Genomic DNA, 19519 nt, shown 5'->3' on the forward strand with positions numbered 1-19519 from the left:
TCAAAGTCAACAGAGTATTTATGAGTTTCTTTTACATTGATAAAAAAAAAGCGAGCTGGTATCGCCGGCGATACCGTAGACCTCAGGGGGTTAATTAATTTTAGAGTCACCAATTTTTTTATTTATTTTTTTCTCTTTTCTAGTCATGAATGAATCGGAGCAAAGCAGTGTAACCACTGCAGTTGCTGAGATTCTCAAAGATATTTCATCCTCGGTGCTACAGTCAGTGGTGGAGACACTGAACTCACTTGGAGTATCTTCACCTGATGATTTCCGATATGTTCAGGAAGCAGATCTCTTCCCAGTATTACGACCCATTCAGGCACGAAAACTTGTATCTGCCTGGAGCCAGAACAGTAAGTACATTTCATTTTTATAATGAAATATTAAAATGTAAAAGTTTTCTTAAATTGGTTTCATAAGTGATCATTTTTTACGTTTGTCCTTTTAGAAGAAAGTTCAGATAGCTTGCCAAGTTCTAGAGAGAGCAGCAGTGGCACACGGTCCTCTTCATGCTCATCATCACCATCCCCAACATTTGGCAAGGCTTCCACGGTTGCTTCTGACTGGGCTGACAATTTTAAAATACCATGGGAGAAGTTGCCAGAAGCATTGATGCAATGTTTAGAAAGGCAGAAAAGACCAACCCCAAGATTGCGACGAGATATGGTGAAAATTGTTGTATCCGAAATGATGAAGATGTGCGAGTCTCCAAGTAAGCAAAACTCTACAGTCATTGCCAAAAAGATGGTAGCCAAATACCCTGCATCCTTGCAGGATGTTATTGATGGTGATATAATTGGTGCAGGGTATCACTCACTACTTAAGCAGATCCAGAATCGTGTAGAAAATGTGAAAAGGACCAATGTTCCGAAAATCCGAAAACGCAGCAGAACAGAAGACTCTGACACAGAGGAGATTCCTGCTGAAAGAAGGGCAAAGATTCAAGACACTTACGGCTGTGTAAATTGGAATGTAGAATTTATGCCGCTGAATGAGACCAAAGAGACCCAGCTGGAAAAGCAAGAAATGATGAAGATAAAGTCTAAAGCAACACATTTTGACTCAGAAGAAGTTAGCACCCTCCTGAAAGCAACATACTACACACAGCGCAAAGACATAAACAATGGAGCAAGCATACAACAGCTTTGTGAGAACTGGCCATTTCTATTTCAAGAGGTTGGTATGTGTTCACACTTCAAGCAGCTAACTGGAATTGATCTGAAGGAGATGTTTCTTAAAAGCTTGGATAAAAAAGGACAGCGGCTCCTGAACTTTCTTAAAATAGTTGGTGCAGAAAAGAAGCCCAAAGTTATGCAAACTGCTGCAAAACTAGATGTTTTGAGGTGTCAACCTGAAGGATGCAGTGAGGATTTGAAAGATGTGGTGCTTCTTCTGCTTGCCTACTTTGACGAAAAGGAAGAAGTGATGTTTCATTATGTGGAAGAGACTTGCCTTGTTGAAGATGTGGATGTAGACAAGTTACCAGCAACACCCTGCATCATTGTCTGTGGTGAGTTTGAATTAATAAAATTGCTATATTTTACAATTTAAAGGATAGTTCAATATTATAATTCTGTAATTTACTCAAATTTAATTTGTTCAAAACCTGTATAGATTTATTTGTTCTGCTATATATTATTTTGAAGAAGGCTGTTAACCGAACAGTTATGGGTGGATATTGACTTTATTAAGCAAAAGTACTGTGGAAATCATTGGTGCCCCACAACTGTGTGGTTACAAACATTCTGCAAATTTTCTTTCTTAGTGTTTAGAAAAAAAAAAAAAATGTATACAGGTTTTGTTTTACTTGCTGGTGAGTAAAAGATGACATTAATTACTCACTATCATGTCATTCCAAACTGAATATATTAAGACCAAAGGCATTTAATTGTTTGTTTTTGTCTGTAGGCACCTCATGCTACACATCAAAGCTTTTCATGCTGAGCATCGACCAGAAGATTTCAACTCCGCACATTTCTACGTTTGTCGCAGCAATTTGCATGATGTTTAGCAGTTACTACTGTTTTAATATCCATTACCCTTTGGAACTTGATTCTACTCTGGAATTCATACAAAGGTAGGCATTAAACCATTTTTAACACGTAATTGCACTTTACAGTAAGGTCTCATTTGTTAACGTATGGTAATGTATTCACTAAAATTAACTGACAATGGGAATTACATTTGTAACAGTTCTTTGTACATCGTTTTGGTTAGAAAAATAAAGTTGTTCATTGTTTATTCATGTTAGATATTTTTATCATTAGTTAATGCACTGTGAACCAAGATTTGTACTGTTAACTTAATATGTACTTGTACTATAATATTAGTTCATGTAAAAAAAAAAAAAGTATATATTTTTTTAGTGAAGTAATTTGGTGAACTTTTATTCCATCTGTATTTGTGATCAACAAAATGAGTGATTACATTCTCTTTTGTAGGTACTTCTTCAGCATAAATCCAGAGAAGGGCACCAAAGTTGAGTCAAGAAAAAACAAAAAACTGCTTCCAGTGAATCCCAGAGTCCTTACACTGATAGCAGACCTTGCTGATCACGAATGGAGAACAGACTAAGGCTATGTTCACACTTAGCGTCTTTTTTCAAACTGCCAGCGTCTGTTCTACATTATAACCCTATGGAGTAAACCGTTTTTTCAAAAAAGTCCTGAGCGCTTTTTTAGACGCCACCGCCGGCGTCTTTTTCTGCAGCTCAGAGCGTCTTTTTAAGTTGAAAAAAGTTCAACTTTTCTGAAAAGAACGCCCTACGTCAAGCGCCTTTTTGACAGCTGACCAATGACAAGCGAGTAGCGAGACCTGTCGTTTCCATAACAACAAGAACAACAAGAATAAATGGAGAAGGTGCCGGTAGATAAACTAATCGTCCTTGTTTCGGAGCACAAGGAGCTGTTTGATATGAGTACACAACTCTATCATAACATACATCACAAAGAGGCTGTGTGGGCACAGATTGGACGGATCCTTGGTTATTCAGTTAAGGTTATCATCTACTACTTGTCGTTAAAATTATCACCTAGCTATTAGCTAGCATTAATGTTCGCTCAGCAATAGTTATCAATACCGTAACCAGCTGGTAACAGCAGCTGTCAACAACTGTAACCTTTTAGGCGATGCTTGCCATCGGAAATGGAAGTACTTGAGAGATAAGTACAAGCGCGAAAGGAGAAATGAGAAAGACAGGAGAAGTGGTTCTGAGGGAGGCTTTAAACGGCAATGGAAGTTCATGGGGGTCATGTCGTTCCTGGATCCCCATGTCCAGGATAGGCCGACATCTACAAATTTTGAAACACCAGAAAGCATTTTAAATGCAATGTGTGAAAGTGCAGGAGAAGAGAGTGAGGTAACAAGCTATGTAGTCTGTGACATGTACTAGTGTAAGCCTATTGTAATATAATAATATGCTGATTTGCTGCTCAAAAACCATTTATTATTATTATTATGTAAAAAGTAGAATTAGTAGAATCCTGAAGAACAGCATTTATCTGAAATAGAAATCTTTTGTAACATTATAACTGTCTTTATCATCACTTTCGATCAATTTAAAGGGAGACTTCACCCATTTGCATTAAGCTTTGTATTGTTAGAAACCCAGTCATATATTATAATAAATGTGGATTTTTCATCCATTTTTCCCTGAGATGGGAGAAATAAGGATTTAAGTGTTTTACTTCCTGCTTATTATGACGTAAAAATCATAATTTTGCGTCATAATAAGCAGGAAGTCACATTTCATTGAAAAGTGTAGAGACTACAGACACTCGTTCCTCATCTTTCCCAGGGGGCGGGAACCGCTCACGCTACAGGCCTATTACAGATCAGTGGGTGGGACTTGATTTTCTGAAACTAAAAGCAATATCCTCCATCTTGTTTGGAAGCTAAGCTAACAGGCGCTGTGGAGCCAGATGTGAAGATATGACAATAGCGGAGGGTAACGTTACTCAATATGATGTAGAAGAAGAGGATTTCGGAAGTCTGATGCTCGAATCAGGTGTTTGTGGCTACCTTTACAAGCCGCATTATAGCGCAGAGCAGCCGAGGCAGCAGAAGACCTGCCTGCCGCGGACGAGGAGCCCGGACTGGCTCGAGTTAGGGCGGACTGGTGGCGCCGGTGATCTCACTATGCAACTACGAACCGCTACGAACACAGAGATAGAGTCCGTCTGCGGCAAAGAATTTCAACAATGACAACTTCTCCTGGATGAAATCTCTGAATCAGACGAGGACACGGACGTTTGTGTTGTGAATCAGACGAGGACACGGACGTTTGTGTTGTGAATCAGACGAGGACACGGACGTTTGTGTTGTGAATCAGACGAGGACACGGACGTTTGTGTTGTGAACTATCCTAGTTTCGCACCGCATCTGACTGAACATCCAGGTAACGTTACAATGCAATAATTCACCACTTCGAAAGAAATACAAATGAAGAGTAATTCACTAATGAGTTCGCCAACTAACTAGACATTTTGTGTGAAATGAATTTCAAGCTCTGGTGGTAGCTAGCCTTGTAGACGGAAGAGTTATTTCTCTTATAGGCAGATATGCGCTTTCTGGATTAGTGGGAGTGGCTTGCGCAGCTGTGCAATGTGGTGCATTGTGGGAGTTGGTGTCTTTCATACAAATGCGTCCTGAAGTTACTTTCTTTCTTTCCTCGGCCAAGAAGGCACCAAATTCAAAATTTATTTTACATTTCGACTACATATATGACCCACTTTCAATAAAGATCAATGTTCCCATGGGTGAAATGCTCCTTTAAAGCATCCTTGCTAAATACAATTTCTATAATCCCCCAAATATAATTCCCCCCAAAATAATATAATATAATTAATAATATATATACCTATATCTGTATATAGACTCCAAGCTTTTGCATGGTATAGTTTATGATGTTACGAAAGATTTTTATTTCAGATAAATGCTGATCTTTGGATCTTTCTATTCAAAGAATAATGAAAAAAAAAGTACTGTTTTAAATGTTGATGACAATAATAATAATAATTATAATAAAATGTTTCTTGAAGAGCAAATCAGAATATTAGGATAATTTCTGAAGGATCATGTGACAGTGAAGACTGGAGTAAATGGTGCTGAAAATTTTGCTTTGATTACAGGGATAAATTACATTTTAAAATATATTCAAATAAGAAAACATTTATTTTAAATGGTAAAAATATTAAAAAAATGTACTGTTTTTGCTGTAATTTGGATCAAATAAATAGTGAGCAGAACAGACTTCGTTAAAAAACATTACTGTCCATAATCGTTTGACTGGTAGTGTATTTATTGGTGTGTTGTCTTCTCTTTTTTTCCCCCCAGGGTGCAATGGGTGACTCAGTGGTCAGCGATCCACCAAGCCCTGGTGGACACCAGCCAGCACCACCACCACCACCACCACCACCACCAGCACCAACACAGGAATCTACTCCAGTTCGACCTCAGCCAAATCCTTCTCCAGCATCAAGGGGAAAAAGGAGGGAGGTAGCCCCAGGTCTCACCCCGTACCAAAAACAAGTGCTGCAGTCTATACAGCAAGATGTAGATGAGCATGAGCACTTTCTGCTTAGTTTTGCACCAGCATTAAGAAGGCTTGAGCCTCGCAAGCAGGCTATGGCGAGGCTGAGAATGCAAACACTGTTCAACTTGGAATTTGGTGAAACGTCTTAGATTATCAGTTGTCCATAGTGTTATGGCTATAGCATTACTATTAACTGCAATAATAATTTACAAATATTAAATTTTTGTTTTCAGTAAAAGCACAATGGTAATAAACTTTTACTAAAAATCTGTTATGTGTTTCATTTTGTTCTTTAAGATATGGAAGAGGTTTTGTAAATATCTAAAAGCATTGCCCATGCCACAGATACTGCTGCTTAATTTGTTGTAATAATTACATGAACCATTTTGAGGTAAATACTGATTTATTGCAATGACAACAATTGTAGAATGGGATGGTGGCAAAGAATGCAAAGGTAGACTCCATGTATGCACAAATTAGCAACATGGGGAGGGAGTATTTTGTAAGTAACATACATAAACATAAATACATAAACATATACTGAAAAACTGATACTTGAAACAGTCTGCAATACAACAACAATACATTGTGTAAAGTGTGTTTTGTTTTTAATAGCGATAGAATTGAGTATGTTAAAAGTAGATATTTTGGGTAGCTCTTAAAAGAGCTGTATGCTCCATCAGTAGCGGTCTTGCCAGGGAACTCGACCAACTGGAGACATGAAGTACTCCGCAAACCTATCCCTCACAGCTACAGCATCTCTGCTGGCATTATTGGTACTAGCAGTGTTGGGAAAGTTCGCTTTCTACATGAACTAGTTCAAAGTTCAGTTCACAAATTTTAAAATGAACTAGTTCAGTTCATAGTTCAAACTTCAACATTTTGAACTAAAGTTCACAGTTCCAAAAAATGAACTAGTTCAGTTCTTTTTTTCCATATGTTGCTGCAAGCTATTATTTTTCAAAATTATTGCCACAGCCCATATAAAACCACAGACAGCAATTATGTTATCAGTTTTAACACTGAAACTATGCGTCAGATTTCATCTTCATATCCAATTTTTAAATCCTTATCCAACCAGGGTTTACATAGCATTGAGGGTAGGGTTGCCAACTAAACAAATGCGGGACAATCGTGCATGGTTCTTTACAGGAAAATGAGGGACACTCAAAATATTTGTAGGCTATAGGCTAGCTAGGCCAACATAACACAGTAGGCCTATATGTCATTTCAGGTTCGTATGCGTTTAAAAGGTTTTCAGACAACACATTTGTTTTGATTAAAGTCATATTACACACAAACCATAGTTCAAAATAATAGCATTTAAATCTGAAATAGAAAGCTTTTGTAATGATACATAGGCTACTTTTAAAGAAATTAAAGAAATGAATAGCCTACTTTTATTCAGCAAGTACATTTATAATGTTACGTTTTTTTTTATTTCGGATAAATTTACTTTGAACCTTTTATTCATCAAAGAATCCTGATTTTTTATTTTTTTATTAATAATAATCAGAAATGTTTCTTGGCCAGCAAATCACATCAGTATATTATTCCCTCAGGACGATTTCATGCTTTCTTGCGTGGCTGGATGTATGTTGGACTCACAATAATCACGTTGTTTGAATTCGTTAAAACTGATTTGCCGAAATCAAAACCCAGTCGGACAGTGAAAGGGATTTGCCGGTAGCGCGAGTCCGGATCGAAGCGACCAGACAGCGGAGGATTCTGTGCGCAAATCAAACAATGATTTGTCCCAAAATAATAATTAATTCTCAATTTAGAGTTTGTTATTCGTATGGTCTGGTGCGAGAGAGTGTGGACTGTGATTGGATGATGACCGGTGTCGTGATCAAGTGTTGCTGTTGTATCAGATTCAGTCATACATCAGTGGTTAGATCAGCGTCAATAAACGGGACAACGGAGGTTCCGAACGGGACAAATACATTTCTATAGAAATCTTGCACCCTTATGAACGAAGTTAAACTAAGAGAGCGTGCCGTTCACAGCCACCAGAATGAACGAGTTCACAGTAACGTTCATCAGGCAGAAATAGAGTACGTTCAGTTCACGTTCGCCCAAAATATGAACGAGTTCATGAACTATCGTTCAATGAACGCGTTCAGGCACAACACTGGGTACTAGGTAGTATTATTACTGACATTCTCCTCCCCGGTAACTTCAAAAGCCAACGCAAGAGCCAACTTTCTCTTTCTCGACATTTTTTGCATCACACAGCACTAGGCTACTGTTGCAGCTGTTGTTATAGCAACAAAAGACGCGCTCGGCTGCTATTTGTAACCGAACGCTGCCAGCGTTTTTTTTTTGCAAAAAAAAACGCCGTTGTCAACTTTTTCTTGTCAAAAAAGACGGTAAGTGTGAACATAGCCTAAGGTTGGACAAATCTTATTTGACAGATGTCTGAGGATAACGTTGGCAGTGATGATGCTTTTCAAATTTATACTGGAAGATGCTTTGAAAATGTTGAAAATGACTTGAGAATGTTGAAAATGTGTGAGCCGTCATCTTAGAAATGTATCTTTTCCCAATATACTGCTTTGTACTTATGGTATGTTTGTTACTATACCAGTAATTATTTGAGCAGTGAGTACTCACTTTTGCATTAATAATTGAATGTCGCTATAATCGCTACAAAATCTTTTTTCCTCCTTGTATTTCCTTGATTAACCACATGCCATTAAGAGCATAGAATACTGTTCAGATTAATGAATGTTGCCTTCTGGTAAAGACTGTAATAATTCAAAATGTTTATTCTGCAAAGTCAACCTGGAATACATTTTCCTGCTGTTTTAAGGAAAAGAATATAGTTGTCATGGTATATGTTTGTGGTATTAAAATAAAAGGTATATTTGCTTTCCTTACCAGTTCTGGGTGTTATTGAATAATATACCAACTTTCACTTTTCTGACAACCACAGCTGCCAGTTTTTATTGTAAATTTTACAGTTCACTTAAGTATAATGTAAATACTTACAAGTGAACTGTACAATTTACAGTAAAAACCAGCAGCTGTGGTTGTCAGGAATCTACTGTAAAAAATACAGTTCTCTTACGAGAGTCCTCTCGTACTGCGTTTTGTAAAAACGCTACGGGAAAAGTCTCTTTTCACGAAATACTGAAGCAAAAAATTATCCTTAATTTTCATACATGTAAAGCGCGTTGCGGCAGTGCTTAGCTATGGCGAGACGGCTCGCTCGCTCATTGGCTGCTCTGCAGCAACTGCATAAGCCTATCGAGCGAGGCCTGAGGTGACGTCAGGCCAATGAGGACGCTTCGCGCCCTCCTAGCCATTTCCCGCCGAGACGGGTGTGGCTAGCCTCTATATAAGGAGCTCGAGAAGGCTGATTCACTTGATTTTCATCTCTTCAGCGAAGCTCACGCATCGCTGGATCACGAGGAAGCAAGCGTCGTTTGAGGCAAGCACTTCAGCGGGACGAGCCACTCGAAGCTGCTGGCAACGCCGCCTTCTACAGCCGTACCTGCTGCGCTTTCCGGCGCTATATCCTTTATTACTCTGTTTGTGTGTGTGTGTGTGTGTTCGCCGCCGCGACACTCACCCCCTAAAAGAGCTGCGTCTTTTTAAAGATGCCTTCATGTGGCTCGTGCCGAGCCCCACTCGCCCAGGGAGACCAACACGTCATCTGCGTTTCCTGTTTGGGTGAGAACCATGCAGCACTCGCGCTCGCTGACGGCGGCTGCCCTCACTGCGACCTTTTGCCGATGGTGACTCTGCGGACTCGCCTGGCATCCTTCTCAGAGTCTGCACTCCCCGCCGCGCCGTAAGAAGCGCCGCTCGCAGCGGGCCCCGGAACCCGCTCCAGCTCGACCAAGCTCGCCGGTTTGCCCGCCTGCTTCACCGGCTTCTCCTGTTTCACTTCCTGATGCTCAGCGCCCGCAGTCTGCCGCCGCTTCATCAGAGGAAGTCATTTCTGAGGCCGCGTCGAGAGAGAAGGATTCCTGCTCTCTGCTAGCTTCAGGCAGCGAGGACTGGGCGAGCTCTGAGGACCTCGCGCCTCCTGCCCGCAAGCCCACTACGAGAGCCAACATCGAGAAGGAGCTCATGCGAGTACTCGCGCTGGCCGCGGCGAGCCTCGGCCTCGAGTGGTCTGCACCGGAACTCCCCTCTCGTACCCGGCTGGATGGTAGCTTCCTCCCTGGTGAGCGCACTTCTCCGGAATCTAAGCCCGCCCCCTTTCTTCCTGAGCTTCATGAAGAAGTGGCGAAGGCTTGGAATGCGCCCTACTCTGCGCGAACGCGCTCGTCTGTGTCGCCAGCATTTTCCTCCCTGGATAATGCGAAAGACCGAGACTACCTTTCACTTCCACCGGTGGAACAGGCGATAGCGACCCACCTTTGCCCGCCCTCTGCTGGACGGCGGACTAAACCGGTGTTGCCTTCTAAAGCCTGCCGCATGACGTCGACGCTGCTCGCGCGAATTTTCTCCGCCGCTGGGCAGGCTGCGTCAGCGCTACACACCATGGCTACACTGCAGATTTTCCAAGGTGATCTCCTCCGTAAGCTGGATGAGATGGGACCGGAGGCTATCTGCATCGCGGATCTGAGGAGCGCTTCGGATCTAACACTCCGCGCTACCAAGTCTGCTGCACAGGCCATGGGAAGATGTATGGCTTCCGCCACTGTTGCTGAGAGACACCTATGGCTTACGCTCACGGAAATGGCTGATTCCGAGCGCAACGCGTTTCTCGACGCCCCGCTGTCTTCCGCTGGCCTTTTCGGTTCTTCTCTCTCCGAGTTCGTGGAGAGATTTACCGAGGCCCAGAAAGCGTCTCAAGCCTTCAAGCACTTCCTGCCGAAGCGCTCCGGTTCTGCAGCGAATCGCGAAAAACAGAATCCGCGAAGCTCTCAGCATCAGCCCCCGCCTTCCGCCACACCTTCTCAGCAGCGACAGCAGCGACAGCAGCACAGCTCTAGGTCCCGCTCTCGCTCTACCAGCCGACGCCCTGCTCAGCGCGGGCCTCGGCCGAGGGTTGTGGTGAAGCCGGAAGCCCCGAAGAAGTCCTAGCACTCCTAGGGAAGCGCAGGTGTGTGAGTCCCGCTGCGGCCGGTCTCTCACCCAAGCGCACCGCTGTTTCAGTCCCAAGACTTGCGACTGTTCCAGCGTTTTCTGCAAGACGCAAGCCTGCACAGTTGCCCGCTCGCCTGCACACAAAAGCCGTTTTCACGGCTACCCAGATATATCCCGAAAAGAGTGTATTTTCTGGTGTCCCGGCCACGGCCGTTGGTGCTATAAATGTAGTGTCGATGCCCACTCCTCAGTGCCCATCCCTACACACAAGCACAGCCCTACACTTAGGGCTCGCGCACATAAAATCGACTCAGGTCGATTGCGCTTCCAATATAGTGAAAGTGCCCACTTCCCAGTGCCCACACACACTATGTCTCACAGACCACAGGCTCTCTGTAAAAACGAAACCTGTGCGCGCTCGCTCTGCTCAGACAGGCAGCGCGTCCAAAGCAGTGAATGTGCCCGCTTCCCGCCCACGTTTGCTCGCAGACATGAGTCCCGCGGGGCTCACTCAGACCTCCCTCACTCAGTTAAGCACTGTAGTAAGGTCGAGGACGAGCGCTCTGCCCGCTGTATTAAGCGCGCCCCCCGCCTCGAATGCCACAGGCATAACGCCTATGTTATCGCACCTCGAAGCACCTCTGTCGCACGGCGAACAGAGCGCGCTTCGCATCCAGCCCTTAGCCAGCCATGCAGAAGCATGGGCAGCGCTTCCAGGGGTTTCGGACTGGGTGCTAGGCATTATAAAGAGAGGCTTCTCGCTACAGTTTTGTCGACGCCCTCCCCGCTTCACAGCGCGCGTCGAGACTACGGTGAATTTAGAAGTAGCACACCTACTTCGCGCCGAAATATCAAAACTGATATGCAAAGGGGCGATAGAGCATGTACCCCTGGCTCAAAGCGAAGGGGGGCTATACAGCAGATACTTTCTAGTCCCCAAAAAGGACGGTGGTATCAGACCCATACTGGATCTAAGACGGCTGAACAAAGCATTAGTGAAACGCAGTTTCAAAATGCTCACGACCAGGAAAATTCTCGCGCAGGTTCGCCGAGGAGACTGGTTCATGTCAATAGATCTGAAGGACGCGTATTTTCAAATACAGATAGCGTCACATCACAGGCGATACTTGAGATTCGCCTTCGAGGGTCAGATATACCAGTATACAGTCCTTCCGTTCGGCTTGTCCCTGGCACCTCGTACATTTACGAAATGCATGGACGCGGCGCTCGCTCCTCTCAGACTCAGAGGCATGCGAGTGCTGAACTATTTGGACGACTGGCTGATCCTAGCTCAATCACGATCACAGCTCGTGGAGCACAAAACCATTTTACTCGACCACCTCGAGAATCTTGGTATCACGGTCAATTGGACGAAGAGTTCACTGAACCCCAGTCAAACGATTTCGTTTCTGGGTACCATTCTGGACTCACAGTCTATGACAGCGCGGCTGTCGCCACAGCGCGTGCTGCACATTCAGCGCGTGGCGAGATCTTTCCGCTGCGGCGCGTCTACCCCGCTCAAGACGTTTCAAAGGATGCTAGGTCTCATGGCCTCAGCATCACCGGTTCTCCAGCTGGGCTTGCTCCGCATGCGCCCTCTGCAGTTCTGGTTGAAAGTGCGAGTACCGCGCGGAGCGTGGGTGTCCGGCCGGTTGCGTCTCAAGGTCAATCAGAGCTGTGTCACAGCCCTGACACCTTGGTTGGCAGACGACTGGTACCGATCAGGTGTAAGCCTGGGGACTTCCTCGGGAGTGAGGATGGTGTCGACCGACGCATCCACCTCGGGATGGGGAGCGCTGCTCGAGGGCAGACCGTTCTTCGGCCTGTGGTCGAAACGAGAAAAGCTCCAACACATCAACTGCCTGGAAATGCTGGCAGTGCACAATGCGCTAACGCGCTTTTATCCCCACATCAAGGACCAACACGTCGTAGTCCGTTCGGACAACACGGCCGTGGTGTCCTATATAAATCGCCAGGGCGGTCTGAGATCCACATCCCTGTACAGGCTGGCGAAACGCCTCCTAATATGGGCTCAGCACAGTTTGCGCTCGCTGAGAGCAGTGCATGTGCCTGGGCTCCAGAATGTGGGCCCAGACAGACTGTCCAGGAACAACATTCCCCTGGGCGAATGGTCTCTACACCCACAGACAGCCCGGCTGTTGTGGGAGAGATTCGGCAGAGCGGAGGTGGACCTATTCGCGTCCCGCGAAAACGCTCATTGCCCCGTGTTCTTTTCCAAGAACGACAGCGCGCTGTCCCACATGTGGCCGCGCTGCCCGCTTTATGCTTTTCCCCCCGTCTCCCTCCTGCCTCAGGTGTTAGAGCGGGTCAAGGAAACGAAATGCTCAATGCTGCTTGTAGCACCGTTCTGGAAGAACCAAGCATGGTTCCCAGTCCTGATGCAGCTAGCAGACATCGCTCCATGGCCAGTGCCATTGAGGAGAGATCTCCTCTCGCAGGCCGGGGGCTCGATTTGGCACCCGCACCCGGAGCTGTGGTCGCTTCACGTGTGGGCGCTCAACGGTTATCCGTTAACCTCGCAGAGGGAGTGATAAATACCATCACTCAGGCCAGAGCGCCGTCGACTCGGCGGCTTTATGCCTCGAAGTGGTCGGTTTTCTCCGGCTGGTGTACAGCTCGGAGCATATCACCTCTCGATTGTGAGGTGACGGAGGTTCTCTCCTTCCTACAGGAGCTGTTGGATAAGGGCAGATCCCCTTCCACGCTCAAAGTTTATGTGGCGGCTATTACAGCGTTTTCCAGAACAACGCTGGGGCAGTCTCTAGGAAGGAACGATTTAGTCATCCGCTTCCTCAGGGGAGCTAGGAGGCTAAATCCTCCCAGACCTCCTTCAGTCCCTATGTGGGACCTTTCTACGGTGTTGGCGGCCATGAAAGGTGCCCCTTTCGAGCCTATCCAATCTATTAGCCTCAAGCATTTGTCTTTCAAAACAGTGTTTTTGATGGCTCTCGCTTCAGTGAAGCGCATAGGCGACCTGCACGCGCTCTCTGTGAGCCCAGCGTGCTTAGAGTTTGGACCTAACGACTCTAAAGTCATACTCAAACCTAAGCATGGATACGTGCCAAAATCCCTCAACACACCATTTCGGGCTCAGGTCATCTCCCTGTCTGCCCTGCCGGGATCAAGTGAGGAAGGGGACTCAAGTTTTCTCTGCCCCATTAGGGCTTTAAGAGCTTACGTGTCCCGCTCTGCTGTCTTCAGACAGACTGAGCAGCTCTTTGTCTCGTTCAGTGGACGTTCCAAGGGAATGGCTGTTTCGAAACAGAGCCTATCCAGATGGATAGTTGACGCCATAGCGCTGGCTTATACTGCCAAGGGCCTCCAGTGCCCGTTGGGAGTTAGAGCGCACTCCACGAGGGGTGTTGCCTCCTCGTGGGCTTGGTCCAGCGGGATTTCCTTACAGGATATATGTACGGCGGCGGGCTGGGCCTCGCCGTCTACATTTATTAGGTTTTACAACCTAGAGGTTCCCGCCTTGCAGGCTAAGCTACTATCGGTGTAGCCGATTCAGCTGTCTAACTAGAACACTGAAATCGCATGCGCAATGCGCTGCCGACTGTCTTATGGGCAGAACTGTGTAAGACCCACATTTCCCGCATTTAGCTCAGGTTTCCCCACCCTGTCTATGCTATGTCATATTCGCGTCTGCTGACGCAACCTTATAAGGACAGAGGAATCCCCTCTTGTCTCTAGACTCTCTCTGTGAGGTCATGTTTTACGTCCGCGGACGTTACAATATAGGGAATTATGTAATCCCAGGCTCTTTGTGAGTCTATCTGGTGATTATGCACTGTACACCTGGTTTGCTTCCAGTGATCGGTGTCTTTATCCCAGCACGCACGGCGTTTTACAAGGGGTTCCCGTAGCGTTTTTACAAAACGCAGTACGAGAGGACTCTCGTAAGAGAACGTACTCGGTTACTAACGTAACCTCGGTTCTCTCTAGAAGAGGGAACGAGTACTGCGTTCTCTGCCGTGCGTACGGTTCACTCTGGTTCGCTTCGGCGATGAAAATCAAGTGAATCAGCCTTCTCGAGCTCCTTATATAGAGGCTAGCCACACCCGTCTCGGCGGGAAATGGCTAGGAGGGCGCGAAGCGTCCTCATTGGCCTGACGTCACCTCAGGCCTCGCTCGATAGGCTTATGCAGTTGCTGCAGAGCAGCCAATGAGCGAGCGAGCCGTCTCGCCATAGCTAAGCACTGCCGCAACGCGCTTTACATGTATGAAAATTAAGGATAATTTTTTGCTTCAGTATTTCGTGAAAAGAGACTTCCCGTAGCGTTTTTACAAAACGCAGTACTCGTTCCCTCTTCTAGAGAGAACCGAGGTTACGTTAGTAACCGAGTACGGTTTACATTTTTTCTGTTTACAGTACACTTAAAAGTGAACTGTAAAATTTACGGTGAAAAACTGGCAGCTGTGGTTGCCAGAAATCTACCGTAAAATTACAGTCAAAATTTTCTTTGTACCGTAAACGGATAAACATTTCCACTGTAATTTTTACGGTAGATTTCTGGCAACCACAGCTGCCAGTTTTTTACCGTAAATTTTACGGGATTTTTTTTACAGTGTAGGTGCTACTGAAGTGGAGATTTCGTACTTGGAGTATGAGAGAAAGGTCATTTTGAGAAAACGGGCTTTAACCCCCTGAGGTCTACGGTATCGCCGGCGATACCAGCTCGCTTTTTTTTTATTAGTGTAAAAGAAACTCATAAATACTCTGTTGACTTTGATTTTCCATAGGAGTTTCATACATCAATCGATTCTGTTAAATGTGTATTATTTTTGTGTATACTCACAATAAAAACAAAGTGTTGTGCTTTTTGCCAAATAAAGAAAAATAAACACGAAGCGAGTTCTGCCTTCTCTCTGCCAGTGTAGTCCATTCTGAAACGCGTCCGAAAATTAACAATAACTCAGCGAATACTCAGTCAAACAGACATACAGACACACAGGCATGAAGCTTGAATTCTCTTCTTTTAAATGAAGTAATTTATATAAAAAACAAATATTCTCATCTTGTGAAATCTGTATTAAAAGAGAGCGATTCCAGTCGACCTAATTACAGCTAATTCAGATGTAATGTGACTCCGCCCACGGAGAGCGCGCGCTATTCAAACGCAAATGGCTGAGGCAATCCTGTGAACGCCCCCATCAGCTCGAGAAAACACACAAGTTTATTTAGATCATTACTTGTTTACACCGTCTTGCAGCGCTGTGAGGAATAATACTAATGGGAAATGTCCCTCAGAAGTGCGGGTATATCGAGGAGCGAGCTGAGTAAGTTTTTTCCTTCTCACGTGAATTTCTTCACGTGGGTTTCTGTTTATGAATGAATAAACGGCAGAGATGCGCGCTGTTTACCACAGCTGGCAAAGACAGTTTAAATTTAAATCGCGTGTGTGAATGAATGATGATGTTTTAGCAAACTGCATTGCTATACTGAGATAAGTAAACATCGACTGAATGTTGAAATAAAATGTAGGCTATTTGTATAAGCAACGTATTAAACTGCAAATTAACAATATGCCCTAATATTTCATGAAAACAACGTTACAGTCAGACGAAATATGAAAGACAACATTTTGTTGACTAGATTTGGGTACAGTTTTTACTGTAGAATATACTGCCACATCAAATAAGCTTTTGTTTAGCAATTTCTATATATAAAATACTATTTTTGTCAAAAATAAAGTCATCAACTAAGATGTTAGCTGTTCCAATGTTGGTTATATTCAAACTAATGAATACATATATAAAATGTAGGCCTATAATCATTTTTTTTACAAAGAAAGAGTACACTTGAAATATTGTTGAAATTGTAATTATTGTTGTAGCCTAATTGTAACCGTTTTAATAAAATAGCAAAACATATTTACAAGATAGATGTAAGCAAAATCTTAAATGGTCAATATAAGTCTTCTTCTAAATATATCTTTTGTCCTTGCATTGTGGCTCAGTCAGTGTCACACCTGAGTGAATGGCTCATCATTATGCAGAGTGGGTGGGTGTATTCTAAGGTGTAAACCACTCCTCGTTCACGCCCCCTCGCATATTGGCTTTCCAAGCAAAACCTATAGGCGACGACATCCAATAGTCAAAAGTCTTCTTGCCACATATTTAGTATGTGTTTTGTGGCCTTATTTCAAAAACTTTAATTTTTTGTTTTTTCGATAACCACGCATAAACATTATTCTCTCAAAAATGAAAACATGTACATACATGTGGCTCACATATTATGGTAGCCCTGTTTGTGCTATATAGAGTGAATTTACACCTTTGCCATTAATATGTTTATAAGCAACTGAAAAAAGCACAAATGTCAGAGCATGTCAGAACACCCCCAGGGCCCAAAAAAACGCTCAGACTCCAGAGGGTTAAAGATTTTTCATCAGCCAATGAGATTGCTTATTCAGCCCTTTTACTTTCGCGATTGGTTGCTGATAAAAAGGAAATGACCCTATTTGGATCCGACAGCATTGTACAGTGAAGAGAGAGTTTTCCAGCGGTGCCTGTGATGACAGAGAGCAGACAGAGATCGCGGATCGGCGGGATGATTTACAACGACAACTTTTGTTGAATTTATGAGAAATCTACTGACGCAAACAGACAAAGTGTTGTAAAATAAAGACCTACATGTGTATTTCGGACGTTTTTTCACCACAGTCTGAAAGAAAACATGCTATTGAAGACAAATATCCAAAAATCTCAAAATTGACCAGTAAAAAAAAAACGATGTTTTTGCCTGCCGTGTCTCGCCTTAAACACGCGTAACTTAATGTTACTTGTAACAAGAACAGCACCCCTAAATAAAGCACTAGGACCCAGGGGAAGCTCTTGCTGGATCACACACCAGACGCAAATGTACTCGCATTGTCAAGTTCAATGCAGCAATCCAATAAAGTGAATCTCATCACAGGCAAACGTTCACTTCAAGAATGACGACACTGCTGACATGATCTTATCGCTAACATGAAAGTTATTGCAAGCACATAATCAGCATCATTTTCCATATCGGGCTGATGACTACATTTTAAGGTTTTACCGATGATGCTCCGATAATATTGTCCATCCCTATCCACAACACGTGTAACAAACCCCCACCCCATTAGAAATATTAAAAACTGTGCACAGTGTAAGTCTAACATGAAGTTAAGCACCCAATAAAAATGTATTAACCTATTCTTAGAATTGTAGCATTAACCATTCTCATTGCTGGTTTCCATGGTTGCTATAATATAATTTTCTTGTAGCAATATGTCATTTTTCTAGTAGGGTGCAATATAACTGATGTATAGCATTTAATTCATACATTCATTGTGCTTTTAAGGAGAGCTAAACCTGAATGTAAATTGTATTTTTGTTCAAATCCAGACTGCGGATAGGAAGGTGGAGACTGCTGACGTGCTGGTGGTTGGGGTCTCTGAAGGAGATGAGAGCCTCACTCTCCTCTGTGAGGACTTCACAGAGTTTATAGTGCCAATCGACCTGTACCATGGCAGTGTGGAGGATCTGATCAAGCAGCTGCCAGTCCACATCCAAATTTCACACGCCAATACACGTGTGATTTCAATTAATTTTTATTAGTATAATCATTTTTGTAGTTTATACATTTTTTGTTCAATTAGTTAATATAATCAGTTATAATCAGTTTTCATAGTATAGTTCAGTTAGTTTTTAAATTAAATAAAATCATTTTGTACTATTCAGTACATAATTAGTTATTAATTAGTTACATCAGTTTTCATTCTCTTCAGCTCTGGCCACGCCTTGGAAAGGCCTTGGACCCACCGGTGGGTCCGCGTGGAGGTCATCATATTATTTTTTAAAAATCTATAAACTGTGAAGCACAAAACTAGACATATTTGGTATTTTTTGAAAGCTTAGAACCTCTGCTTTCTTGGAAGTCCCATGATATTTGTATTAATTTTACATAGAACAACATAATAAGGTCTAAATTCACTCTTCCACAACCACCCCCCCTAGAGGAAATTATAGGAATAATGTTCATATTTCATATTTATAGCATTCAAACTCACCAAACATAGACAAGTAACACATCAAATGAAAGCTCTCACTCTCAGGAATATCACTGTGTACATTATTTCACAGATCTAACACATTACAAGTGACATAACAAAGAATAATTTTCAAAAGAATCACGAAAACTGAAATGACTCCTGTGAACAAGCAAACTTATGCATCATATTTCTGCGCTGATAACTACATCTGTGCTCACATACTAGCCTAAAATCCTATATCAACTTTTAGCTTAGGTTGTTTTCTTCAAAATGAGACCATTTTCGTGTGTCTGTGAGCATGCATGGCTAAACGGCACTATAATATGTCTCAGATGTGCAGATCAAAACATGCAATGCATCGTAAAAATAGTTTTGACCAGTGTTTGATTCTCTTTGATAACGGGCGACTTGCAATGACGTCATCACGTAGTGCGTCCTATGTCACGAAAGCTGACACCCTCACCTCTCAATAGACACGTCGATCAAGCTTCTAGACCATTCAGAGCCCGAGTTTTCCCTTTCCAAAGTTGAGGAGGTGGGACAAATGAACACGAATCGCGTGCGCGCCCTCCTACAGGTGCAGATGAGTAGGAGTTGATTAGAAGTTGGTTGGTGATTTTGGATACCGTTTTTTCAGCGAATTATTGCGTGCTTTTATTACTGTTAGAGTCCTTTGTCTCTGACAATGACCTCAAGAAAGTTTTTTGTTGGTGTGGAGGCGGTTTTGGAGGAGTTAGATCGGATGTCTGACACTGAAACTTGCAGCGAGGCTAGCTTTGACTCGGTCAGAGAAGCTTTTTACAACGTGGGAGAAGACCCTGATTTTGAGTAAGTACACATTGTTTTTTTCATGCATTTGTTCATTGGTTGCATTTATAAGTTGCATGCTAATTTT

The 19519-nt window shown here is 43.4% G+C and overlaps 1 protein-coding gene across 1 annotated transcript in view; it reads left to right on the forward strand.

Moving 5' to 3' along the window:
• The window catches only part of LOC309497449 (uncharacterized protein), a 62783-nt gene extending 44498 nt beyond the window's left edge, over positions 1–18285 (forward strand). Inside the window, exon 7 of the mRNA XM_082167741.1 lies at positions 17978–18285. Within this exon, the coding sequence (XP_082023867.1) occupies positions 17978–18080 (103 nt within the window). The 3' untranslated portion in view covers positions 18081–18285. The remainder of the gene's footprint in view (positions 1–17977) is intronic.
• The last annotated feature ends 1234 nt before the right edge of the window (positions 18286–19519 follow it).

Source organism: Leuciscus leuciscus, assembly GCF_965113295.1.
Source record: "Leuciscus leuciscus genome assembly, chromosome: 4".
Classification (NCBI taxonomy): Eukaryota; Metazoa; Chordata; class Actinopteri; order Cypriniformes; family Leuciscidae; genus Leuciscus; species Leuciscus leuciscus.